Source organism: Taudactylus pleione, unplaced genomic scaffold (assembly GCF_031769625.1).
Source record: "Taudactylus pleione unplaced genomic scaffold, aTauple2 ptg000707l, whole genome shotgun sequence".
NCBI lineage: Eukaryota > Metazoa > Chordata > Amphibia > Anura > Myobatrachidae > Taudactylus > Taudactylus pleione.
The window spans coordinates 2,773,861-2,801,329 of record NW_028285109.1 but is presented as its reverse complement, the minus strand read 5'-3'; the positions used below and the strand labels follow the sequence as shown (position 1 = coordinate 2,801,329).

The 27,469-nt window shown below is 46.1% G+C and overlaps 1 protein-coding gene across 1 annotated transcript in view; it reads right to left on the bottom strand.

Annotated features, from left to right (window-relative positions):
• VPS39 (VPS39 subunit of HOPS complex) overlaps positions 1 to 27,469 on the bottom strand; it is a 109,894-nt gene that overhangs the window by 31,430 nt on the left and 50,995 nt on the right. The window contains exons 14-18 of the mRNA XM_088456590.1: positions 16,964 to 17,105; positions 16,706 to 16,792; positions 13,658 to 13,731; positions 3,951 to 4,049; positions 1,553 to 1,652 (exon numbers count right to left, since the gene is read on the bottom strand). Coding sequence (XP_088312716.1) covers positions 1,553 to 1,652; positions 3,951 to 4,049; positions 13,658 to 13,731; positions 16,706 to 16,792; positions 16,964 to 17,105 — 502 coding nt within the window. The remainder of the gene's footprint in view (positions 1 to 1,552; positions 1,653 to 3,950; positions 4,050 to 13,657; positions 13,732 to 16,705; positions 16,793 to 16,963; positions 17,106 to 27,469) is intronic.

Here is a 27,469-nt window from a genome sequence, read left to right as displayed (position 1 = left end):
AACCCATGCCACGTGTACACACCACACCATTATGGAACCACCACTAGTCTGCATGGTGCCTTGTTCACAACTGAGGTCCATGACCTCATGGAGTCTGCGCCATACCTGAATTCTACCATCAGCCCAAACCAACTGGAACTGTGACTCATCGGACCATGCACATGTTGCCAGTGCTCCAGAGTTCAATTAGTGATGTTCCTGTGTCCTGTCTTTTTTACGCTGACTCCAAATGTTGTATATTGCCCCAAAGGCACTGATATCCGTGAATTGGCATATTTCATCTTCTTCTATATGTTGTCCAATGGCACGAGACAAAGTGTCCCATCCCCTGCACTTTTTGCCTGGCTATCGAGCCACTGGCCACATCCGGATATTGCAGGGTTTCGATTAGGCACCGGTACTCATAGTGATGCCCTTTATGCAGATGACCTGTTGCTATTTCTATCAGACTATAAATCTGCCATGCCTTTTGTACTATGGGTGACAGATGAATTTGGTAATTACAGTGGCCTCAAAATTTACAGGAATAAGTCTTCCATTCTTCCTCAAAGGCTGGGTACACACCTAAAGATTTTCTGTCCAACCATCCAACTAGTTGATTGGTTGGATTGAAAATCTGGTATGGTATGAAAGCAAATGACAATCAGCAATTTGCTCCCAAACGCCGGAAAATGGACAAAAACTGTTGTTTGAACAAATTGTTTACATCAAACATTTAACAAACTTGTCTGACCGACCATTTTCATCTGTTTTCTGTCATTTAGGAGCAAACTGCTGATCATCAGTTACTCCCATACGTTACCAGATTTTCATTCCAACCAATCAACTAGTTGGATGGTTGGACAGAAAATCTTTACGTGTGTCCCAGCTTTAGATGACAATGCCCTACTTCTCCAATTGTGCCTCTACCCCTATGCTGGTTTAATCAATTTAAATATTTAGGCAAATGGATTACTAACTCACCGCAGGACTATGTTGCTTAAATAAACAACCACTATTCTTATTTCTTAGTGCTCTTGGTGTATGCTCCCCCTCATGGCCCAAACTAAGTTTCTTTACGTTAGCCAACGGTCCTCGATATTTTGGAGATTGAATGGACTGGTCTCTTCTCTGGTCTGGATGGTTTGACACCCTCATGTCAAGCTTGATGTACTGACAAGGACTAGATCTACTGGTGGATTGCCTCTACCCAGTTTTCAATTATATTACGCGTCACAGCTAGCACATATGGCTTCAGGATACCTCTTCAGACACTTTGCCCACCCTGTTAGTTTCCCAAGTGTCTCCTGGGTACACACCTCTGGAGGCCTTATATGTTTACTTTCATTATGTAATGTGCACTATAATACAGACAGGACTTTTTTGTTGTGCACCTGAAATGTGTTCTGTATGTTTGAAATGGCGTTTTCTGGAAGTGCAAATAATCTCTCACTTTTATTGTTAAAAAAAGGATAAGTGGATCAAAACATATTGCTCTGTCCATAGACAATGGAACGAGAATGTAGTATATTTTTAGATGTAATTTAGAACCTCCGTCCACTCAGACATGTACCTGTAGCTTGCATCAGAGTCTGCACCTTCTCACAGTACAGCTTGATCAAACAGTTATGAAATTCAGGATCTGGATCTTCCCAGGTCAGGATGATATGTTCCTGGAAAATTGCAAAGGACACTCACTCACACAGCCCTTCAAACAGGGTTGATGCCATCTGGTAGCATGACCACATGCAGAATACTACAACCTGACCGTGCCTCAGTCATTCCCTCTCCTCATTTTACTGATCAAAAATAATCCACCAACCTGATGGCTAGCATACAGTAGGTTTTTCTGTCTGGTAACTGGTGTATAAAATGAGAACTGATACCTGGCAGCTAGAGTATAGAAGGAACCTGAAATCTGTAAGCAATCAAAGATCTACTTTAGACTAGTTACCAGAGAAAACCTGTGACCCACTAATAAAATACTCAGGTTGCCAGTCCAGCTGTCACTCTGTTGCTGGCTTACAGCTAGGAAAAAGGTATTCACTCACTAATGCTAGCTACACACCTGAACAAAATCATTCAAGATCAGACCAACTCTATGATTTTCTCAGTGATGAAACTGGTTTTAGTGTACACACTAGTGATTTATTATTCCGATCAGAACGATTACCTGTCCTAAACCTTCTCACAAAGATCACATTTTTAAATGAGCCCTGGTCATAAATGTTGGACAGATGATCCGAAATGCAAACACACTACAAAATGTGCATGGTATTGTCTCAAGGCTTTGGAGAAATGTCGTGCTGCAGGTGAAATCCAATCATCCAATCTGACTGCTACTGGAAAAATAAAATAAATAAAAAATCGGTCCTGGGTGCTGTTAGCGAAGACGGATTGGCAGAAAAGGGGAGGCACGCTAGGAGAGACCTGATGTGAAGGGTGTGTGCGGCAAATACGTGGAGCTCCAGCCGCGTCTCTATCCCCTCTAGCCGCCTCTACCCCCAAAGCTGCAAACAATTTCTCCGGTCTTCCTCGTCCAAAGTATTAAGGTCAGTGTGTAGCTGATCCCGACAGGTCCACAGGTATTCCTCTTAGAGGAATACCTGTGGACCTGTCGGGATCAGCTACACACATCTACCTGATGCTACAATCACATCTACCTGATGGTATGAAGCTCCACAGAGCTTAACACTACTAACATTATTACACATTGGATATAATTGACTTCATCATTCTCCAAGTGTGGACACGCTGATTATCTCCATACCCATTTTATTGGTATTACATATGAGTGTGCTAATAGAGCCACCTCTTTAAGTGATTTATACATTATACTCACATTACTGACAGTCAGATTTCTTTCTACTATTTAGTATTTTTATTATTTTTTATTAGAATTGATGTACTTTTGCATTTTATACAAGATTTTGCTTACATTATGACCGGTCATTTAATAGATTTGTTCAAGATGATTATTGACTTTGATATGTATTTTTATTAAATGTGCTTATAAACTTATATGTAATGCATGATTCATTCCATACCGGTCTCATTCTAGTTACATTTAGCGCAAATATATATTTATTTGTTTTCCTCGGTTATTATCCCCAGCATCTCCTGATTGCCCCATGAGTACCCGTATCTCTTCCCTGGCCCTTCCCCATGAAGCCATGGTCCTTTTTCAGGTGCACTATCTTATGTCCCAATTTAAAAAAAGTTGTTTACAGTAATAGGAAGTTAAATGTCAGTCTGAATCTCAATGGCAATCACGTATAATATACATAAATGGATTTTAAATATAAAGTCCCAAAAAGGCTTTCTGAACAAAGAAGGCACAATGGCAAGAAAAAGGGACCAATAAATAGCAAAATTATGTACAAAAATGTACTAAAAAAGGTGCACAGTGTTCTGAAATTTATTACTCGAATCCCTAAGAAGAACAACCACCTGCAACTTAGTAGTGACTTAGGAGCCTATGTATCAAGCATTTTTTTACATAAAATTATGCAGAAACTGCAGTACCTATGTACTAAAAGCACAATGCAAGAGATTTCACAGAAATCTACGGCAAAGTGCTAATTATTACTGCCATCTGACCCCTATGTACTAAACTCCAAATAGCGAAGCTTTTAAGAGTTTAGCCACGGTAGTTTGCATCATCTCCAGATGGTGTAAACTGCTTTGAGCCTATGGAGGCTCCAGGGGCAGGAGAGAGATCTTTCGATCTCTCCCACCAAGGCCACAGGCCGGCCCTGGAAGCAGACACTGTGCAAATGTGCAGTGTCAGCTTCTCCCGGGGAAGTCCTTCACTTCTGTGAAAGACTTCCACAACCGCTGTCCCTGCGAGTTCCACTTGGTACTTAGTGGAGATATTGGCATTAAAAATTAAAATATCCCCTGCTAGTTGGACCGATAATAATTGTTATTATTAGGACATATACTCCTTAAAAAGGAACCAATTTACTCACCAAATATGGAATTGCTAGATGTCTGAAGTTTTCCAATAAAAATTTAAGTACAAGGCTACGGGGTAAACTTTCAACTTCTGGGAGGTCTTCCGTAAAGATCTGTACAAATGGGAAAATGGACAGTTACTAAAGCTTCTGGATTGTTATCAATAAATAATGCAATTTAATTTATAAAGGTTCAAAATATAAAGCAGCACCACACAAAAACAAAATGTAACAAACGTATATTGCCAACAATAACAAATCGGTCACAGATCTAGTTATCCTTATGTGGTCGAGTCTCCCATTCAACCTTCAAGATCAATTTATTTAAATAATGGATGGAGTGGGAAAAAAACGAAAACCAGGCCACACTCCAGTTCAGTGGCGGGCTGGGCCGGGGGGCAGGGTGCCATCTGCCCCCCGGGCCGGTACAATTCTGGCGTGTCAGGGCCGGCATGCAGAGGATGCGATGCTGCTTCCCAGTGAGAGAGAGCCGATTCAACAGGGGCTAACACAAAATGGCTGCCCCCATATCAGGCTATAAAAAGATGGCCGCTGTTGACCAATGGGGAGCCAGGTTTCCCTACCCACAATTCCAAGAGGCTGGAGAATGAAAAAGAGGGCGTCCTATCGGGGGAGTGGGAAGAGCCTAAAGAGGAGCTGCAGAGATGAGGAGTGCCTGCTTCCTGTCTTCTACACCCATACCAGGTAAGTGAAGGGTGTCACAGTGGCATTAACTTTGTGTTTTGTTATTTAAAATATGTGTGTGCTGACTAAGTGTGACTGTATGTGTGTGGGCTGACTAAGTGTGATTGTATGTGTGTGTGCTGACTGTGAGTGTGTGCTGACTAAGTGTGACTGTGTGCATGCTAAGTGTGACTGTATGTGTGTGTGCTGACTAAGTGTGATTGTATGTGTGTGCTGACTGTGACTGTGTGTGTGTGCTGACTAAGTGTGACTGTGTGCATGCTAAGTGTGACTGTATGTGTGTGTGCTGACTAAGTGTGATTGTATGTGTGTGTGCTGACTGTGACTATGTGTGTGTGCTGACTGTGACTGTGTGTGTGTGCTGACTAAGTGTGACTGTGTGCATGCTAAGTGTGACTGTATGTGTGTGTGCTGACTAAGTGTGATTGTATGTGTGTGCTGACTGTGACTGTGTGTGTGTGCTGACTAAGTGTGACTGTGTGCATGCTAAGTGTGATTGTATATGTGTGTGTGCTGACTAAGTGTGACTGTATATGTGTGTGTGCTGACTAAGTGTGACTGTATGTGTGTATGCTGACTAAGTGTGACTGTATGTGTGTGTGCTGACGAAGTGTGATTGTATGTGTGTGTGCTGACTAAGTGTGACTGTATGTGTGTGTGCTGACTAAGTGTGATTGTATATGTGTGTGTGCTGACTGACTGTGTGTGTGTGCTGACTAAGTGTGACTGTGTGCATGCTAAGTGTGACTGTATGTGTGTGTGCTGACTAAGTGTGATTGTATGTGTGTGTGCTGACTGTGACTGTGTGTGTGTGCTGACTAAGTGTGACTGTGTGCATGCTAAGTGTGACTGTATGTGTGTGTGCTGACTAAGTGTGATTGTATATGTGTGTGCTGACTAAGTGTGACTGTATGTGTGTGCTGACTAAGTGTGATTGTATATGTGTGTGCTGACTAAGTGTGATTGTATGTGTGTGTGCTGACTGTGACTGTGTGTGTGTGCTGACTAAGTGTGACTGTGTGCATGCTAAGTGTGACTGTATGTGTGTGTGCTGACTAAGTGTGATTGTATATGTGTGTGCTGACTAAGTGTGACTGTATGTGTGTGTGCTGACTAAGTGTGACTGTATGTGTGTGTGCTGACTGTGACTGTGTGTGTGTGCTGACTAAGTGTGACTGTGTGCTGACTAAGTGTGACTGTATGTGTGTGTGCTGACTAAGTGTGATTGTATGTGTGTGTGCTGACTAAGTGTGACTGTATGTGTGTGTGCTGACTAAGTGTGATTGTATATGTGTGTGTGCTGACTAAGTGTGACTGTGTGCATGCTAAGTGTGACTGTATGTGTGTGTGATGACTAAGTGTGATTGTATATGTGTGTGCTGACTAAGTGTGACTGTATGTGTGTGTGCTGACTAAGTGTGACTGTATGTGTGTGTGCTGACTGTGACTGTGTGTGTGTGCTGACTAAGTGTGACTGTGTGCTGACTAAGTGTGATTGTATATGTGTGTGCTGACTAAGTGTGACTGTATGTGTGTGTGCTGACTAAGTGTGATTGTATGTGCGTGTGCTGACTAAGTGTGACTGTATGTGTGTGTGCTGACTAAGTGTGATTGTATATGTGTGTGTGCTGACTAAGTGTGACTGTGTGCTGACTAAGTGTGACTGTATGTGTGTGTGCTGACTAAGTGTGATTGTATGTGCGTGTGCTGACTAAGTGTGACTGTATGTGTGTGTGCTGACTAAGTGTGATTGTATATGTGTGTGTGCTGACTAAGTGTGACTGTGTGCATGCTAAGTGTGACTGTATGTGTGTGTGATGACTAAGTGTGATTGTATATGTGTGTGCTGACTAAGTGTGACTGTATGTGTGTGTGCTGACTGTGACTGTGTGTGTGTGCTGACTAAGTGTGACTGTGTGCTGACTAAGTGTGACTGTATGTGTGTGTGCTGACTAAGTGTGACTGTATGTGTGTGTGCTGACTAAGTGTGACTGTATGTGTGTGTGCTGACTAAGTGTGATTGTATGTGTGTGTGCTGACTGTGACTGTGTGTGTGTGCTGACTAAGTGTGACTGTGTGCATGCTAAGTGTGATTGTATATGTGTGTGCTGACTGTGACTGTGTGTGTGTGCTGACTAAGGGCCTGATTCAGAGGCGGACGCTATTTGCGGACGCTCGTTCAGAAAAAGGGGCCGGCTATTTAAATTGAGCGCTCGCTCTTTGCGGTCTGTTGACGCCTCTATGTCTGAGCGAGCGTCCGAAACATGCGCTCGCTATTTTGTAAAGACGCCCCCTGGCCGCTCGCATCATACGTCATCTCCACTATTTATTAGATTAATCGAGTACATCGAAAGGCGTATGAACTGCTCGTTATTCTTGTGGTAGCATTTTCCTGCCGCAATCATGCGAGCAGTTCAGACTAAAAGACAACCAACTGACGTGGTCGATGACGCTGCTTTGTTAATTATGCACACCCTTAAAACGCCCGTTTTGATCGTTTGGCACGCCTGCGTTCGGATCTCCACTCCCCATTTTCAAGCACCTTCCCCTGTTACCACCCACAAACGCCTCATCCTGTCACTCAAATTAGCAGGCATTCGCTATTTTGCGAGCACACGATTTCTGACTGCACTGACTGGTTGGCAAATGCGCCTTACAACCCATACGCATGCCTAGATGTGCGAACATCGCTCGGAGCGAACGAGCGGACGCTTACGAGCGGCTCTGGATCGGGCCCTAAGTGTGACTGTGTGCATGCTAAGTGTGACTGTATGTGTGCTGACTAAGTGTGACTGTGTGTGTGTGCGTGTGCTGACTAAGGGTCTCAGTCAGACCGGCTCGCAAGCGCTTGAGCACTCGCAAGTGGGTCAATGTTGTGCCCTGTGCACGTGCAGCGGCCGCACTGCGCGTGCGCAAGCCCCGGAGTGAGAAAGAGATTCTCTCGCTCCGGGGCTCGCTACAAACGGGGCGGCTGTCGATGGTGATCGACAGCTCGCCCCGTTTGTTAGGCGGGCCAGGGGGGTGGCTGGCCAAACAGAGGCGTTCCCATGCGATTGGGGGTGGCCCCACTGACATCACTCGTGATGTCAGTGGAGAGCTTCCGGCTCTGTTAGCGGCGAAAGCTCTCTGGGGCTTGTGGCAGACGAGACCCTACCTCAAGGGTCTCGTCGCAAGCCCCAATGGTCACGATGGTCTCGACCATCGCGACCATCTCCTGGTCACTCGCTAAAGCTGTGGGTAGCAACCCATAGCTTAGCGAGCGGCCAGGAGGCCGTCGAAAAAAAAATAAAATACGCCGGTAGAAAAGCAGGGCCACTTGCTCTGGTTTGCCCCCCAGGCTGAAAGTTGCCAGCCAGCCCCTGCTCCAGTTGAAGCTGTCCATCTACAGTACAATAATAAAAGTTATGGTAGACTAACCTTTGTTAACTCTCTTTCTTCGAGGTCCATAGGGTCCACAGGGATACCATGGGGTGTAGGTGGTTGGAGCTAACCGGGCACCAAACAGTCAAAGCTTTAGCTCCCAGGATGCACCGGTCCTCCTTCACATATACCCAGTCCCCAGCCAAAGGCAGATCAGTTTTGTGAACAAGCCCAAGGCAGGAGCAGGAAAGGGGAGAAGGAAGAACAGTACATACAAGAAACATTCACACAAAAGATGAGGGAGTTCGTGACCAAGAGAAAAATACCCATTGAAGCCAGGTATGTCAGGATGGGTGCCCTGTGGACCCTATGGACCTCAAAGAAAAAGTTAACAAAAGGTAAGTCTACCATAACTCCTATTTTCTTATTTAGGATCCACAGGGATACCATGGGGATGTCCTAAAGCAGTTTCCCCTAAGGGTGGGGACGCTCCTGAGCAGAACAGAGAATCCGTCGCTTAAAGGAAGCTTCCCGAGAGGCTAAGGTGTCAAAAGCGTAGAACCTGAGGAAGGTGTGGACGGAAGACCATGTGGTCGCCCCTGCACAATTGTTCAGCAGAGGCACCATGGCGTACCACCCATGAGGGTCCCACAGACCGAGTAGAATGTGCTGTAACCCTGTTTGGAACAGGAAGATCAGCTTACGTGTAGGCCTGAGAGATTGTCATGAAGAACCATCCAGCCAGATCTGTCTGTTAGCTGGCCAGCCTCGCTTGTGAAAGCCATACAACACAAAGAGAGAATCTTATTTCCTAAAGGAGTTGGCACGATCCATGTAGTTCCGAAGAGCATGAACCACATTCCAGGGAGACTTTACATGCAGAGAGGTCCGAGGACTGGAAGGCCGGAACCACAATCTCTTCATTTAAATGGAATCGGGATACCACTTTAGGGAGGTAACTAGCCCAGGTACGGAGGACAGCTCTGTCCGGAAGAAAGATCAAGAAGGGGGAGTGACAGGAGAACCAGACTGACAGTGCAGCAACCTGAACTTTCAGGGAGGCCAGGCAGAGGTCTAACCTAGCCTGGAGAAAGGCAAGCCCCCGGGAAACCCTAAAAACCATAGGGAAAGTAAGAGTGACAAACTCTGTAATAGATACGGGCTTTTGTACCCTGAGCATTGTCTGGACCACAGAGTGAGAGAAACCCTTGACCTTTAAGAGGGATGACTCCAGAGGTAGGTCCAGGTACAGGCATGGGCTTTGCGCTAAAAGATCCGGCTGTAGAGGAAGTAGAAAAGGAATGTCTATGGAGAGACTCTGTAGGTCGGTGAACCAAATGGCGCCTGGGCCAGGCACCGTGCTGCCTTCTTGCTTGAATTTTCGGAGAACCGGCGGGAGGAGGGAGATCGGATGGAAGAGGAATGCAAGATTGAAGTCCCGCTGCACTGCCAGAGCAACCACGAAGGCTGCTGAGGGATCATGGGTCTCTGGTCCAGGACCCGTACCTGGGGAGCTTGTGATTGTGACATGAGGTCATGAGGTCTATGTATGGTAGACCCCATTTGTCCAAACAACCGGATGGAAAGCCCTTTCTCCGGCATGAACATCCTGATGACTTAGGAAGTCCGCTTCCCAATTGAGGACTCTGGGGATGAACACTGCCGAGATTGCCGGGAGATGATGTTCGGCCCAGACCAGGATGTGTGCTACTTTCCACATGGCTGCCCAACTTCGCGTACCTCCCTGATGGTTGAGGTAGGCTACCACAGTCACATTGTCTTACTGGATTTGGACCAGCTTGCCCTGAAGGAGATCTTGCGCCAGAGTGAGCGCTCTGTACACTGCTCGAAGCTCCAGAATGTTTATGGGCAGGGGGCTTTCCTGGATTGTCCACCGACCCCGAAAGGTAAGATGACCAGTTATTCAGTGAAGGTTGGCATCTGTATTGAGAAGCTCCCAATTTGGAATCCAGAAGGGGTGACCCTTGCTCACATGGGACGTCTGCAGCCACCATGGGAGGGAAAGGCAGACCTCCGGAGGGAGGAGGATTGTCTGGGACCGTATCAAATGATATTGCCCATTCCACCAGGATAGAATCAGTTGTTGAAGAGGCATGGAGTGGAACTGGGCGTATTCCACCATATCGAAGGTGATACCATGGATCCCAGAATCTGCATTGCTGAGTGAGTGGATACCCTTCGATTGCGGAGCAAGTTGCGAACGTGCAAGTACAATACTGAAATTGTGTCCGCTGGCAGAAAGATCCTTTGTATTTGAGAATCCAGGAGTGCACCCAAATGTACTATCCACTGTGTGGGAGAGAAGGAGGACTTTCTCCAAATGATGAGCCAGCCGTCTGCCTGCAGGCAGGCAGGCAATGGTCAGCTGGAGATGCTGTTTAAAACAGCCGGTGAATGTGCCAAAATTAAGAGGTCATCTAGGTATGGCAGGATTCTGACTCCCTGATGCCTGAGGTGGGCCGCCATGACTGCCATTATTTTGGTAAAGACTCGATGGGCCACTGACAGACCAAAGGGCAGCGCCCAAAACTGGTAATGTTGCTGCAGGACATCAAATCGTAGGAACCGTTGGTGGGTTGGAGTAATAGGCACATGCAGGTATGCATCCTGAATGTCCAGAGAAACCATAATATCCCCAGGCTATAAATGCCAGGACAATTGATTGTAGAGTTTCCATGCGGAACTTGAGCACTCTAATAAATTTAAGGGATTTGAAAGTCAGAATAGGCCCACTGGACTTCTGAACCAAAAAGAGGGTAGAATAAAAACCAGTTCATCGATGAACCGAAGGAGCTGGTATTATCACACCTGAACTCAGCAGGGAGTGAATGGCTTCTTGAAGGGCCAGGGCCTTGATGAGGTCTGATGGGGGACCTGTACAAAAAATATGCTGGGGAGGAAGCCTTCGGAAGGTGAGGGCGTACCCCTGAGGGACCACTTCTCAGATCCAGGCGTCTGTTGTTGTTTGACGCCAGGAGTCGGCAAATTGAAGAGGTCGGCTTCCCACCCTTGGATCCCCCAGGAGGAGACCCACCCCATCAGGCGGAGGCTTTGTCATCAGACTTGGAAGCTGGACATCTGGCTGACCAAGGCTGCTTGGATCGAGGCTTGGTCTTGTGAGAACTAGACAAATCTCAGGTGCACAACTCCGAATTATTAATAATATATAAATGCAATAAAATTTTGCAATCAATAGAGGTTTTTAGCATAATCTTGGCCAAGGTTATGGGCCTACCCACCATATCCAGGTAACCTTTGTAGGGTAGGTCCCTAACATACTACGATTCAAATCCAGAGCGCAGGACACCCCCAAACTAGCCCAGCTAAGCCGCCCCAGGGCACCACCTTAGTAAGAAAAGTGCAGTGTGAAAGAGATAGTTAGGAGCAGCTACTGCTGCATATAAAGAATGAAAATAAAAAGTGAGGTACATATATAATAAACAAACAGTGATGGGTTAAAATGTGTTATAAAAGAAAAATGTGTTATAATGCGGTGCCCTGAAACAGATCAACAAAGGCAATCCAGGGGGACCCACGCCCCAAAAATGAACCAAAGTTGCACTACAGTATATAAAACTTGTAGGACTTACCTAAAATTGTGCCTATTACTAGTGTGCATATTCATTACAAGACTCCATGCTTTTAAACCAATAAGGTAGGGGTGCTAATCCAGACTGAGGGCGTCTCCTTTCCCTCAGGTGTGCAATAAATCACATTAAATAGAGTATATGGGAAAGATTTCTGGACTGCACACCCTGAATATATATATATAATGGGAGGTGCTACCTGATGAGACAAATTGCAGGCACAAAAACAGACAAAGTTTTATATACTGTAGTGCAACTTTGGTTCATTTTTGGGGCGTGGGTCCCCCTGGATTGCCTTTGTTGATCTGTTTCAGGGCACCGCATTACAATACATTTTTCTTTTATAACACATTTAACCCATCACTGTTTGTTTATTATATATGTACCTCACTTTTTATTTTCATTCTTTATATGCAGCAGTAGCTGCTCCTAACCATCTCTTTCACACTGCACTTTTCTTACTAAGGTGGTGCCCTGGGGCGGCTTAGCTGGGCTAGTTTGGGGGTGTCCTGCACTCTGGATTTGAATCGTAGTATGTTAGGGACCTACCCTACAAAGGTTACCTGGATATGGTGGGTAGGCCCATAACCTTGGCCAAGATTATGCTAAAAACCTCTATTGATTGCCAAATTTTATTGCATTTATATATTATTAATAATTTGGAGTTGTGCACTTGATATTTGTCTGTTTTTGTGCCTGCAATTTGTCTCATCAGGTAGCACCTCCCATTATATATATATTCAGGGTGTGCAGTCCAGAAATCTTTCCCATATACTCTTGTGAGAACTAGGGCCCTCATTCAGAGCCGTACGCTCTGAGCAGAGCGCACGCTCTGAATGAGGGCCGCCCTCCATAATTATGGAGCGTCCTCCTGGACGCTCGTATAGCTGTGGGTCACCACCCACAGCCTATACGAGCGTGCAGTTTGATGGCCGCGATGGTCTTGACCATCGCGACCATCGCCACTGCGAGCCGGAGCCTGCGGTTGAGTTTTTCAACCGCAAGGCCCGGAGTGATTTTGGCTCTATCAGAGCCAAAATCACTCCCACTGACATCAACCACCGGATGCCGCTGGCTTCTACAATGGACCCCGATGTCAGACAACTGCCCCGGTGGTCTAGTGGGGGTGCGGACGAACCAGACGCCCCACTACAGCATCCTCCGGCTGGTCTCCACAACCGGAAGTAAGAACTGCCAAATACTGCAAGCGGGGACTCTCTTTACCGGTCTTCCCCGTTTGTATGGCTGCAGCCCTGGGTTTTCCAGTGTAGAGGCTAGCTAAACCCCGCTGGGGTAGTTGGAGCAGGAGCATAGGTGCCCATTAGGATGCCCAGTGCGGCTTGCTCAGAAGACACAAAAAAAAAAAAAAGAAGAAGTAATAAAAATAAAACTTTGGGCTGCATAATGCAGTCCTCCTGTCTAAAAGTGCAACCGGCTCCCGCCGGCACCAAACTGAAACTGATCTGCCTTTGGCTGGAGGCGGTGTATATGTAGAGGATGGTGGTGCATCCTGGGAGCTAAAGCTTTAAATGTTTGGTGCCCGGTTAGCTCCAACCACTTAGGCCCCATGGTATCCCTGTGGATCCCTATGGACTTTTAAGAAGAAAATACAATAAAGTCATATTAAAAACAAATTTAAGTCCCTGCACCCTGCTCCAATGCATGAAAATGTAAAAAGTGTAAAAGGGGGGCTGAAGGTGTTGGTGTAGGTGGAAGGACGAATAGTCATTAGTACTAGTGGAAGAAGAGATAACAGCATGTGTTCCTATGGATTATACAATAGATGTACAATATAGTTATGTAATTTGCATCACAGTGGTCAGATTTTGCTTTTGGAAAGAGAGCTGGGTCAGATTAGGAGTTTAAGGATCTCAGCACTGCCATGGAAAAGGGTCCCGTTATCTCATACACTGCCTCGGGCCAGTGTTCAGCATAGGACCACCTCTATTATCTTTATTGTAAAATTAGTGTCTTTATCTGCAATTTGGTTTGTCAATTCTTTAGGTAAACCTTGTAATGATAAACAGATTATGTCTGAAAATGTATTACCTTTAATCCATCTTCAGGATAATCCCTGAGCACCCAAACGCAGTACTCAAAAATCAGAGACATTTTTTCAGCTCCTGGGATGGGAAGATATGCAGAGATATTTTTTCATTTTTTAGGAAAACAAGAGAACACACCAGTACTGAAATACTATCTAATAGGAAATAAAATGTAGTGCTTTAAAACATTTGGAGAGCTTTATATGGCAAATTTGCACAACCTTTGCGAAAGCTTCTGAAGTGGACGGTGAATTGATTAAAAAAATACAATGGTCAACAGTTACATGAATATACATGGATATAAAAAGGTACCTGAATAACAGGCCATAACTACAAAAGTATTAATTCACAGGCTGGTAGTATTTTTCTAAAATGATACCATGGGGTAAATTTACTAAGAATCGAGTTTGGTTGTATGGTTGTGTTTAAACTCACTTTGCTTCACCAAAACTCAGGAGAGTTTTCACTTTTAATACTCACAAATTTACTAAGAAGTGAGTTTAGCTGAAAGTGAATTTTCCGATGGTGAAGCAAAGTGAGATTTTTTACCCAAAATTGCGAGTTTAGATGAGATTACTTACTGGGAGCCTGAACATATCAATGAAATATGTGAAGGCTGCTTGTGTATTGAACCTATAAAAAAATAAAAATAAATTAGGTATTCAGCCAGACACATACACAAATCACACTGATCTATGTATGTTTCTGCCAAACTCGCAGCTCAGGAGGTGAGCATTTAAAACTTAAATTTAACAGTGAGTTTGCTACAAACTCACTCAAGATTATAAACTCGATTCTTAGTCAATTTACGGGTTTCATCTTTTCCATGTAAAGTACTTCCTACTTTGGCCGATAGTGAGTTTAGTTGAGTTTGCAAACTCGCATGAGTTTTAACAGTGAGAAGAGAAAACTCACTACCAAACTCACACCTATTTGGTCTTAGTAAATTTGCGAGTTTGAAAAAAAGGCTAAACTCGCATGAGTTTGCAAACACAACCAAACTCGATTCTTAGTAAATTTACCCCTATGTCTCTAACGAAAACCAGGGAATTGAAATGACTGATTATTCCTTTGTTTGGAAATACACCACAGTAGTCACTACAATGCGTAGATTCAATTCTGCGTTGGAGTGAGACAGACAAATAACCCTGATGGTATATGAGGCTTTTTCTCCTCTTCCCCGGTGTCTATAAGTGACTTCCCAAGCAATCTCTGAAAAATATAGAACATCTTAAAGATGTTTATGCGTATGGAACGCACATGCTAATAGGATGATTCCTCTACCGGTAAAAAGGTCTGGTAATTATACACCAATTGGACAGTTCTATTTCTTATAATGTAACTGGCAAATTGCTGCAACTTATATTTTCTTGACTAAATCCGGAAGTATCCATGGAAACAGGCTTTATTTACTGTGAACAATCATTAGGGTGACAATATATGAATTTGTGTATATTTTATGAAATAGCATTTATATGAAAATTTAATTTTTTTATTAAAGTGACTATATATAATTTATCCATCTATTTTTTAATACATATTTATGTACTGTATTAGAGCGCTAGTATTGGAACACGTTCTGACAATAGCCATTGAGGGATTCTCTGATTTTGCCTGCCATCTTGAAGGCTCTAACAGTCTTTTCTATGGGCAGATGGAAGATTCTGCCTGATGCATTGTCTTCCTGGTTTAAACATACATCTAGCCTCCTTGCGCGTTAAACAGCCCTTCTAGTCGCGCCATACCGCAGCGTGACTTGGTAGCGCAGGTCATCTTTTTGTGCAACTTTTTACTTTCAAATGCATCTTATTTGCACAGTGATGCGAATATTTAGCACAAGCAGCTTCTGCTGATTAAAATGATATGCAGCATGCCTAGGTTCTTCGTGCAACTGCGGCTGTATCTGCGTGCGAAGCCTATGTTACAGTGTCACAGCCGCTGATACCGCTGATACTGGGACTTGTAGCGCACCGAGGATAGATGTATGTGGACACATCTGTAGCGTCCTCCATCATTGAATTGCTGATGAATGAGTGTGAAAGCACTTGAACCTTTGCATTTACAGCAATCAGTTTGACCACCTTTCATATGATTTTTAGTATCATGGGGGAATATCTGCTAAGTGGCGGATTTTCAAATCTGCCGCTTGTAGACTGTTCTGGCCGTGATATTTAAAATGGCAATAATATTAAAATGTGAAATAAGGAGCATTTCGTACTTAATGTTATGGCCCTTTTAAATCCCACTGCCAGGACTGCCAACAAGCGACAGACTTAGTAAATATATAGCATGGAGTCTAATTTCTCATTATGGAGCTTCAGAGTCCCAACTATAAAACTAATATAGACCTTTTATCCTGCTTTTTATCAAGAGGAAAAAGGTTATTATGATTTGCATACACAGTGGAGAAACTGTCAGATCTCAGCTGTTTTGCTTTGCGATGTTGGTGTATATCTTGTTACTTTATATTTGAGTTTTGTTTTCTTGGTTGACATATTTTGCATATTGGCATCAGTATGTCTATAGATTGTAAGCAGGGCCTTCCTACATCTATGCATGTCTGGTATTAACCAGTTTTGGTCTATTAATGTTCACTATTGTAAAGCACAAGGAATATGTTGCGCTATATAAGAAACGGTTATTAAGTAAATAATTGTGATGTCATACGGAGCCATTGTTTGGCACGCTTATAATTTAAAAGGGATCTTGGTTTCTACTTACATAATAAACTAAACAGTTTATGCATTTATACTTGGAGTGACAATATCTTTACACACATATCTGGCACCCAAAGTTTGAAAAAACTGTTTGGATCTTGGAGTGCCCATCTATCACTATATTTTATTTATTTAGTGCTGGAGACTGTCATCTTTGTATATTGCATCAGTATTAAAGCTTGGATAGGCATATATCCATCTCTGCCAGCCTACATCTGTTAGCAACTGAACAAAAACATACGTAACATAATCGGATAAGGTAAAAGTTCTATCAAATATAAAAGAGAAGTTGTACTGGCAATGACATTCGATAAAGTAAGAATTTTTTAACTCACCTAAACGCTGCAGGTATTGGACGGTCCTTTCATGGCCTTTCAATGGGGAATTGGCTTTCTTTGACTGATCAACCAGGACCATCAGGGCTGTAGGAGAATCCAAAACATCTTAATTCATAATACACATCATTTATATTAAAACAAAGAAAGAGACCACAACGACATGATTAGAAGGTATGACTGAACGAGTCACTTTAACAGTCCGATATAAGGCGGACTATGATCATTAGGATGGGTCAGCATTATTGAACTTCTTACCTTTTTCATGGAGCCCTTTCTTCTCATAGAGGATGATGAGCTCGCTGTACCTGTGCGCCTTTTTCAGAACATGCTCACTCTCCTCCACGTGGCAGTGATTGTTCTCTAGCCGCAGGAGAGGTGCTACCAGAGCTACATTAGTCTAATATAGAAGGGTCACGTTAGAAAGAAGGTCGGTATCCCAAGGGACTACATAAAAGACACTTTCAACACATCAAATCACATTAGCCAATTCATCCTCAATTAAGGCCCCGTATTCAATTAGCAGCGAAAAACAATCATCTGCGAAAAAATATCGCGGATGACGTCATTTCGCCAGGCGGAAACTTTTCGCCGTGCGCGGAAAGTCAATGCAATGTAATAGGCGAAAAAGTTTCACCAATGAATACCCAGTGGAAAAAAGTGCAGAATTGCGGTTTTGGGGTGCAAATGTGCGGAAACCACTCTGCACCCTTTGGATAGCCCCCCAAAGGATAACTGCTTCAAAAAACGCCCAAAACAAAAACACCCCCCCAAAAAAGCATTTTGAAAATGGGTGGCGAGAGAGTACAAAGTGGGGGAACAAACGCAAAAACTAGCGAAATAGACATTTGAGGGTTCTGAAAGTATGGGGGAGGTGTTTTTTTTATTGCAGATGTTTGCTTAAGGTGCGTTTTTTGCGGCACTTAAAACTTGACTTTAGCGATTTTGAACTATACTAGCACCCATTTTCAAGTACCCCAAATTTGACAGGACTACTTATTTTCACCCCCCCAAAAAAACTGCTTAATGCCATTCTACACCACTGATCCCCATTGTTAGTGCATCTTTTGGGGGGTGTCAGGCTGATTTCCCAAATTCTGCCAACACTTTTCACCTGTGAGTTCGCCGGGAAGCGTTTTCGCGTTCTTTGGATTGAATACGGCGAATAGCAGGGGCATGCACGATAAGTTTCCACGGCTAAAACACGCGAAGTCGGTGAAAAGTGCGGCATGCTAAAAAGTATCGCGGGTGCGAAACTAATTGAACACGGCCGTACGTTTTGGAAATACTCCCATACTACAGGGTATAACATGGTATACACAAGAGAATTCATAATGAATAAATGTTTGTTGGGAAAGTTACATGAACCCCAACAAACAAAAAAAGGAAAGGCTGCTTTGCTACTGGGAGCGGTGAACATTTCAATCAGAAATGTGAAACTTAACCAGTTAAGGGAAAAAAAAACTGAGAAGCACACGGGCTCTGGGGAAGAGCAAAGAGGTTCTGTCTCCTCCCTTTAGCAGGGCAAATTAAAAGTCAAGGTGACAATTCTCAGCAGAATATAATTCTATTATGTTGTGGATATATTTGATATATACAGTTCTCTAGTTTATTTTCCAAAATTAGTTAGAACACTGTAGAGGTGACAAATACATGTAGATTAAACAAATTGTATCCTACTGGAAACACTTTTATTTTTATTCTAAACAAGCTCCCAGCATAGTAACATAAAAGAAAAAGAAAATCAGAAACAACTCTTACCTGTTAAACCCTTTTCTTCGATTCCATAGGGGACACAGGCTCTACGCTAGTTATAGGTTGGCAAGTAGGAGTCTGGGCACCACACTTGTTACCCATCAGCCCAGGCTCCCTCTCCCCTATATCCAAGCCCCAGCCACAGGCACGTCAGTTAAGTTAGCAATCCTAAAGCGAGAAGAAAGGCCGGAACACACTCAGGTCCAAAGACACAGCATATGTGGACAAGGGAACTGGAAGCAGAGCAAAGCCCTGCAAGCCAGGTGCGTCACGGTGAGCGCCCTATGTTACTTATGGAATCGAAGAAAAGGATTAAACAGGTAGGCACATAAAACTCCTTTTCTTCTTCCTCTATAGGGGAGACAGGCTCTATGGGACGTCCCAAAGCGAATCCCCTAATGGAGGGGACGCTCCTGGGCTGCGCTGAGAATTCTTCACCCAAAAGCCACATCAAGGGAGGCAAAGGCGTCAAAGGAATAGAACTTTAGAAAAGTAGACCACGTGGCTGCTTTACACAGCTGCTCTACCGACGCACCACGTCACACTGCTCACATAGATCCCACCAACCGGGTAGAATGAGCTGTCACCACAGACAGGGCCGGAAGGTCCGCCTTGGCATAAGCGTGGCAAACAGTCAAACGGATCCATCTGGCCAAAGACTGTTTAGTAGCAGGCCAGCCCCATTTGTGAAGGTCATACAAGACAAAGAGAGCATCCATCCTACAAAGGTCCTTTGGTCCTGTCCACATAAATCCAGAGGGCCCGCACGACATCCAAGGAGGATTCTCCTCTGGTGTAGGATCCGGAACCAGGAAAGAAGGGAGCACAATCTCTTCACTGTTGTGGAACCGGGAAACAACTTTAGCAAGGTAGCCTAAACATGTTCGAAGGACAGCCCTGTCCTGGTGAAACATCAGAAACAGAGAGCAACAGGACAATGCGCTTAAATCTGATACCCACCGAGCAGAAGCTATGGCAAGAAGGAAGACAGTTTTCCAGGAAACGAATGTTCACTGTGCCTAAAGGCTCAAAAGGTGAAGGCTGAAGAGCCTTAAGAACCAAAGACAAATTCCAAGGAGCCACCGGCAGTACATGGAGGACACCCTGTAGGAAAGTCTGTACATCAGGTAATAGCACAATCTGTCTCTGGAAGAGTACAGAAAGGGCTGAAACCGGCTCCTTCAGTGAAGCAAGGCAGAGGCCCAAATCCAGCCCCGTCTGCAGAAAAGATAAGACTCGAGAGAAACGGAATGACCTGGGGTTAAAATTCCCAGCTGAACACCTAAGTCCTCCAAAACTGATGGTAAATTGGAGCCGAAGAGTGCTTTTGGGCATTGAGCACAGTGTTAATGACAGACCTGGAGAACCCCTTAGCTCTCAGGATAGAGCCACTTCGTCAAAGCGAGATAGGCCAGATCCAGATGGAAGCACGGGCCCTAAGACAGAAGATCTGGCCATAGTGGAAGATGCAGAGGAGCGTTGATGGAGAGGCCCTGGAGATCCGCGTACCAAGCCCTTCTCGGCCAATCAGGAGCCACTAGCATCACTGTGCCGCCCTGCAACTTCAACTTGAGGAGGACCTGCGGAATCAGAGAGATTGGAAGGAAGATGTACAAGAGAGGGAAGGTCCACCGAACCTGCCAAGGCATCCACCAGAAAGGCTCCTGGATGAGAAGTAGCTCAGAAGCTGCCGATTGTGCAGAGACGCCATCATGTCGATGTCTGGCAAACCCCAGGAAAGTACCAGGGAGTTGAAAGACGTCTGGATGTAGAGCCCATTCGCCCGGACTTCCTAAGCCTGGAGGCGTTTGGTGTAGGGCTGCTACAGCCGACTTCAGAGAGGTATTAGAAAACATTGGTGCAAAGTGTGCGGTGTGGGTTCCCCCCTGGACCCAGGGGCCCGTGTGCACTGTAAACCCTGCACCCTTTATAGATACGCCCCTGGGGCTTAAACTTAGAAATGCAGTCTCTGTCTAACTTCTATTTGAAAGATTCTGACACTTGCACTAAACCCTGCACTGACTGCGTAAAGGACTGCATCCAAGGAGGCGGCACACCTGTCAAACCGTAACGCAGGTGTCCTAAGGCGAGTTCAGGGAGGACAGAAACCTCTCGTGGAGCAGAAGGGCTTAAGCAGAAGGCAGCAAAGGAGACGGCATCACATTGGAGAAATGGACCCGCATCTGAAGGGATACCAGGAGAGGGAGCGGGTCCAGGGGATGTGAGGCTTTGCTCTGTTTCCGGTTCTCCTGTCCACATCTTCTGTGTGTTTGGACCCGAGTGTGTGCCTTCTCGCTCCTGCCTTAGGCTTGCCTGTGGCTGGGGTATAGGGAGGAGGAAGTCTGGACTGATGGATAACAAGTTAACAAGTGTTAACTATGTGGTGCCCAGACTCCTACTCACCATCCTATACCCAGCGTAGAGCCTGTGTCCCCTATGGAGGAAGAAGAAAAATGCAACCATTAATATACTTTACATAGTAGCACAGGAACAAAAAGAAGGGTGGGCCGCATTGTGGATTCAGGGAAAAAGGAATTAGAGAATAAAAAACAGGATTTTGGTACTTACCGATAAATCCCTTTCTCCGATTCCACAGGGGACACTGGAGTTCAAGACAGTGGGGTATAGACGGTGCTAGAGCAGAGCCTGGCACTTTAAATAATTTAGAAGTGTGACTGGCTCCTCCCCCTCTATGCCCCATCAGCCCCAGTTTAAGAACTGAGCCCGAGAGGAGACGGAGGACAACAGGAAAACGAGGAGAAGGAGAAGACCACAGAACGGAACAATACCGACTGAAGGAGAACAGAGGAAACCACTGCAGGGAACACATGCAGTCACACAACTTTATAAAGACCCACAACAGGCAGGTACGCCGCGCCGGGCGGGCGTCCAGTGTCCCCTGTGGAATCGGAGAAAGGGATTTATCGGTAAGTACCAAAATCCTGTTTTCTCCTTCATCCACTAGGGGACACTGGAGTTCAAGACAGTGGGGACGTCCGAAAGCCAACCTCCCGGGTGGGAAGCGCGGAGAACATGCCGACCCTTCGGCCAACCGAACAGGGACCGCATAGAACCGGAGGTTCAACGGAAGGCAAGAGCTGAGAATCAAGTATCGTGAGCCAGGAGACAACCAGAACTCCGTGCGGAACAGACACAGAATACCACAACGTACAGTAATTGAATGGAATAAGCGGCTAGCGAGAAACACCCTCAGATGAGAAGCATCAGAACACTGTAAACTCAGCTGAAAACAGACCAAGCCAGACTGTTGGGAGCAGAGAACTCCTACCCGAATCCATAGGAGAAGGGCAGTAACCCGAGAAGAAACCTCGAGGAAACCGTACCAGATTCGGAAACAGGAAGCTGCCACATTTTGCAGATAGCAGAATACCAGCACTGCTGGACATAACTCATATAGATAGAAGTATAACGATACCAATCTACAAAAACAGAGAGTCCACAGACTCCTCACAAAGAGTATAAGGTAAAAGTCAAGGCCGCACAGTCGCCCTGAACCCTTCTGAAAGTCCAACTATTACAAAGTTGTTAACCAGCGGAAGGATGAGACCATAGAAATCTCCAACGAGTGGAGATCACCCTGGGCATGAGGCCGAGGCGGCTTCGAGAAGATTGAGATTACAATACCTTTCAGAGGGTCAGACCGCAGTACAACCCATTCTGAGAACAGGAATAAACCAGCAACTGAAACCCTGACGCTAAAGAGAAAACAGGATTTTGGTACTTACCGTTAAATCCATTTCTCCGATTCCACAGGGGACACTGGAGCTTCATGACAGTGGGGTATAGACGGTGGGTTGAGTTGAGCCTGGCACTTTAAAAATCTACAAGTGTGACTGGCTCCTCCCCCTCTATGCCCCATCAACCCCAGTTTTAAAGAACTGAGCCCGAGAGGAGACGGAGAACAGACTGAAGAACAGAGAAGGAGAACAGGAAAAGAAACATCCAACATACTGACACACTACAAGAACACAGCAGGCTGCAGTGATAAACAGTCACACAATAAAAACAGACCAAACTGCAACAGAACTGAAGCAGAACAAGCAACTGAGAACAGGCAAGAAGCACTGGGTGGGCGTCCAGTGTCCCCTGTGGAATCGGAGAAATGGATTTAACGGTAAGTACCAAAATCCTGTTTTCTCCTTCATCCACTAGGGGACACTGGAGCTTCATGACAGTGGGGACGTCCCAAAGCTACCCTCCTGGGGGGGAGAGTGCTGAACGCCCTGCAAGACACTACGACCAAAATTTGAAGCAGAAGCCGCAAAAGTGTCAAATCTGTAGAAACGTACAAAAGTATGAACCGAAGACCACGTCGCTGCCCTACAAAGCTGTGAAGCCGAGACACCTCTACGTGCCGCCCAAGAAGTACCCACAGAGCGCGTAGAATGCGCAGAAATGGATACCGGCGGTGGTCGAGCAGAAGCAACATATGCCTGACGAATAGTCAGACGAATCCACCTGGCCAAAGTTTGTTTAGACGCAGGCCAGCCACGCCGATTAGCATCATAAAGGACGAATAGAGCCTCTGATTTACGTAGCCCCTCAGTACGGGACACATAAATGCGAAGTGCCCGAACCACATCCAAGGAGTGAGAATCCCCAGAAGAGTCCGACAACGCTGGCACTACAATCGGCTGATTCAGATGAAAACCCGAGACCACCTTGGGCAAAAAGGAAGGCCGGGTACGAAGTTCCGCCCGATCTTCGTGAAAAATCAAGTAAGGGGAACGGCAGGACAAGGCTCCAAGTTCAGACACACGTCTGGCCGAAGCCAGGGCCAATAAAAGGATCATCTTCCAAGTCAAATACTTCAATTCCACGTCCTGCAAAAGGCTCAAAGGTGGATGACTGAAGAAAAGATAAAACAAGATTCAGGTCCCAAGGAGCCGTGGGTGGCACAAAGGGAGGCTGAATTCTAAGTACCCCTTGAAAAAAGGTCTGAACCTCCGGAATCAGAGCTAGGCGACGCTGGAAAAAAATAGAAAGAGCAGAAATCTGCACTTTAAGCGATCCCAAGCGTAACCCCGCATCGAGGCCTTTTTGAAGAAAAAGAAGAAGACGTGGTAAATGAAAAGAGGAAGTGGAGGATCCACGACCTTCACACCAGGAGATATAAGCCCTCCAAATGCGATGATAATGCGCTGATGTTACCGGTTTTCTAGCCCTAAGCATGGTAGGAATGACCGACCTAGGAACTCCATGGCTTCTTAGGATGGCGGTCTCAATAGCCACGCCGTTAAACGAAGCCGCCGTAAATCCGGGTACACACATGGACCCTGTTGTAGAAGGTCCGATCGTAGCGGAAGAGGCCAAGGTTCGTCTGCCAGAAGGAATAAAAGATCGGAGTACCAAACCCGACGAGGCCAATCTGGAGCCACTAGGATGACGGTGGACGACTCTCGTTTGATCTGCTTGAGAATCCGAGGGAGGAGCGGAAACGGTGGGAACAGGTACACAAGGCTGTACGGCCAAGGGATTAGTAAAGCATCCGCTCCCACCGCTGCCGGATCCATGGTCCTGGAGCAGTAAAGGGGTAGTTGATGATTTATCCGAGATGCCATCAGGACTATCTGTGGCTTCCCCCATCTGCAAACCAGTTGATGAAAGACCTCGGGATGAAGGGACCACTCCCCAGGATGAAGATCCTGACGACTGAGGTAGTCCGCTTCCCAGTTGTCGACCCCCGGAATAAACACTGCGGAAATGACCTCTACGTGTCTTTCTGCCCACAGAAGGATGCGAATGGCTTCTCTCATTGCCATCCGACTGCGGGTTCCCCCTTGGCGATTTATGTATGCCACTGCAGTGGCATTGTCGGATTGTATCCGAACCGGAAGTCCTTGTAACAGAGGAGCAGCCTGTATCAAAGCTCTGTAGACTGCCCGCAGTTCGAGAACATTGGTAAGAGGGACTCCTGCTGCGACCAAAGCCCCTGGAAGTGATTGTCCAGAACCACCGCTCCCCATCCGCGGAGGCTGGCGTCCGTGGTGACCAAGGTCCAATTCCAAATTCCGAAGCGCCGACCCGCTAACAGATGCTCCGTCCGAAGCCACCAGAGCAAGGATATGCGGGTCTGGGGAGACAGACGCACCAGCCGATGCATCAGTAGGTGGGACCCGGACCACTGAGACAGAAGATCCAGTTGAAATATTCTGGAGTGAAATCTGCCGAATTGGATGGCCTCGAAGGAAGCCACCATTTTCCCCAGGAGACGGATGCAAAGATGCACAGATACTTTCCTGGGTCTGAGCACTAGACGAACCAGCTCCTGTATGGCTATGGCCTTGTCCCTTGCCAAGAATATACGAAGCAGAACAGTGTCTAGAATCATTCCTAGGAACTGAAGTCTCTGGGACGGCATAAACTGAGACTTCTGGAAGTTCACAATCCATCCATGTTGAATGAGAATCTGATGTGTAAGGGACACTTGGTGTAAAAGGACTTCTGCCGTCGCAGCCTTGATGAGTAAATCGTCTAGGTACGGGACTATCGTCACCCCCCGAGAGCGCAAGTGAGACACCATGACGGCCATCACTTTGGTGAATACCCTGGGAGCTGACGAGAGACCGAATGGCAGGGCCTGAAACTGGAAATGAGCTTCCCTGATGGCAAATCTGAGGAAAGCCTGGTGAGGAACCCAAATTGGGACATGCAGATAGGCGTCCTTGATATCTATCGACACCAGAAACTCTTCTGCCTCTAGTCCCGCAATGACAGAATGGAGAGATTCCATCTTGAACCTGTGAAATGAAAGATACTGGTTCAAGGATTTCAGATTCAGAATGGGTCTGACTGACCCATCTGGTTTCGGAACCACAAAAAGGTTTGAGTAAAACCCTTGTTGTCTTTGTGCAGTGGGAACCGCCACAAGGACCTCGGCCAGCAAAAGTTTCTCGATCGCTTGACGCAAAATTAGTTGCTTCAAGGGATCGACGGGCAAACCTGTTGTAAAATAACGCCGAGGAGGAGTGAAAGCGAACTCGATCTTGTACCCTTGAGATACCAGATTTCGAACCCAAGTGTCTGGAGAAGTCCGTCTCCAAACCTCCGAGAAACGCTGGAGGCGAGCCCCCACCTTCGGATTTCTGAGATGGGATGGGAGCCCGTCATGCCACAGGCTTGTCTGCTGGCTTGGGATTTGGACGGCGGCCAATATTTGCTTGACGTCCTCTAGAACGGCCTCCTCGCCCCGCTGAAGACGAACTCTTGCCGATGCTCGAAAGGAACGAAAGGAAGGTCCCCTAAACGAGCGACGTGGAGGAGGTGCTGATGAAGGTAGAAAAGTACTCTTGCCTCCAGTGGCCAGCGAGATCCATTTGTCCAGCTCTGGGCCAAATAAAATATCGCCTGTGAAAGGAAGAGCTTCCACTGCTCTTTTTGACTCCGCATCCGCTTGCCAGGCACGAAGCCAAAGTGTCCGGCGAGCAGAGACCGCCGAAGCAGAAATCCTAGCGCCTACCTGGCCGATATCTCTGGAGGCGTCTCCTAAGTATACAGCAGACTCCTGAATATGTTCTGCCAAGGTAATCAGATCTGCCCGCGGAGTGCTGGATCTAAGACCCTCAGTCAATTGTTCCGCCCTCTTTTCCACAGCCTTGTTGACCCAAGATCCTACCAAGGCCGGCCGGAGAAGTGCACCTGCGGCCGTATAAATGGATTTCAAAGTGGTTTCTAATCTCCGCTCTGAGGTTTCCTTCAATGTAGTAGCTCCTGGAACAGGTAACATGGTCTTCTTTGACAACCGAGAAACCGAAGAATCCACAGGTGGCGGGGTCTCCCACCTCTTCCTATTTTCCGCAGGAAATGGGTAAAGAGAGAAAAAACGCTTAGGAATCTGGAATTTACGGTCCGGATTCTGCCAGGCTGCCGTCATCTGTTCATCCAACTGGAGAGAAACAGGGAATGTGACGGCCATCTTCTGTGACCTGGCAAATAAGGAGTCTTCTAACGATTCTGGAGCTTCCTGGCCAGAAATCTTAAGAACTTCCCTTACCGCTAGAATGAGTGCGTCAATACCCTGCAATGCCTCAGGTTCTTGTAAGTCTCTACGTCTGATTCGTCCAGCATCTCCCCTTCCTCCTGAGACGAGTGATCCGCTGCCGAATCCTCATCCGACTGGAGAACCGCCGGAAGAGCCCTTTTTTTAGATGAGCGACTTACCGTAGCTTCAGGAGCTTTAGACGCAGAACCCATCGCTTGAGCAAGGCTATTCACCGAGCGGACTAAATTCTGAGCCCACGCTGGTTCTGCTAGAAAAGAAGGGTGAGATGTGCCAGGTAGATCTCTGGCAGACTCCCGTTCCCTACGGGAAGCGGCTAATTCAGAAGAAAGGTCCGCCATGACCCCGGCCAAACTATTTATGAAGGAGGGAGTGACAGACTGCGTGTTAGCACTGTCTGCTTCACACGTCTCGCACAGGGAAGACCCTTCGGAGCGAGCATGGGTAAACTTCTTCCTGCACTTAGTGCAGGCAAACAGCTTTTGTGATGCAGTTTTTTCTGTCCTGGATGTCATCATGTACTCACAGACAAGCACCACATACAATTCAGGAATGCAGAAGAAGTATAGGGAGAAGCAGAATTACAATAATAATGCTACTCAAGTATGGGAGCAGACAGAGCAATAAGGGAGGAGCAGAATTTCAATAATAATGCTACTCAAATTGCAGGCAGAGCAGTATAGGAGGAGCAGAATTTCAAGAATAATGCAATTCAGTAACAGGGGCAGACAGGCATATAAGGGAGGAGCAGTCAATAGGACCAGAAAGTAGTTAAAACCACCTTCTGTATTTACAGACCCCCTGTAGATGCTCTCAGTCTTCTTCTCTCCCCCTCCGCTCAGTGCCTGCAGTCTGAGGCGCCACTCCCGTTCAGAGCGCGCCAAACTAGCCCAGGCAGTGAAGGAGGAAGAGGAGGAGGGACCCATAAGCTCCTCCTCCTAATGGCCGCCGCTTTGTATACGCGCGGCATACACTTATACATCCCCGCA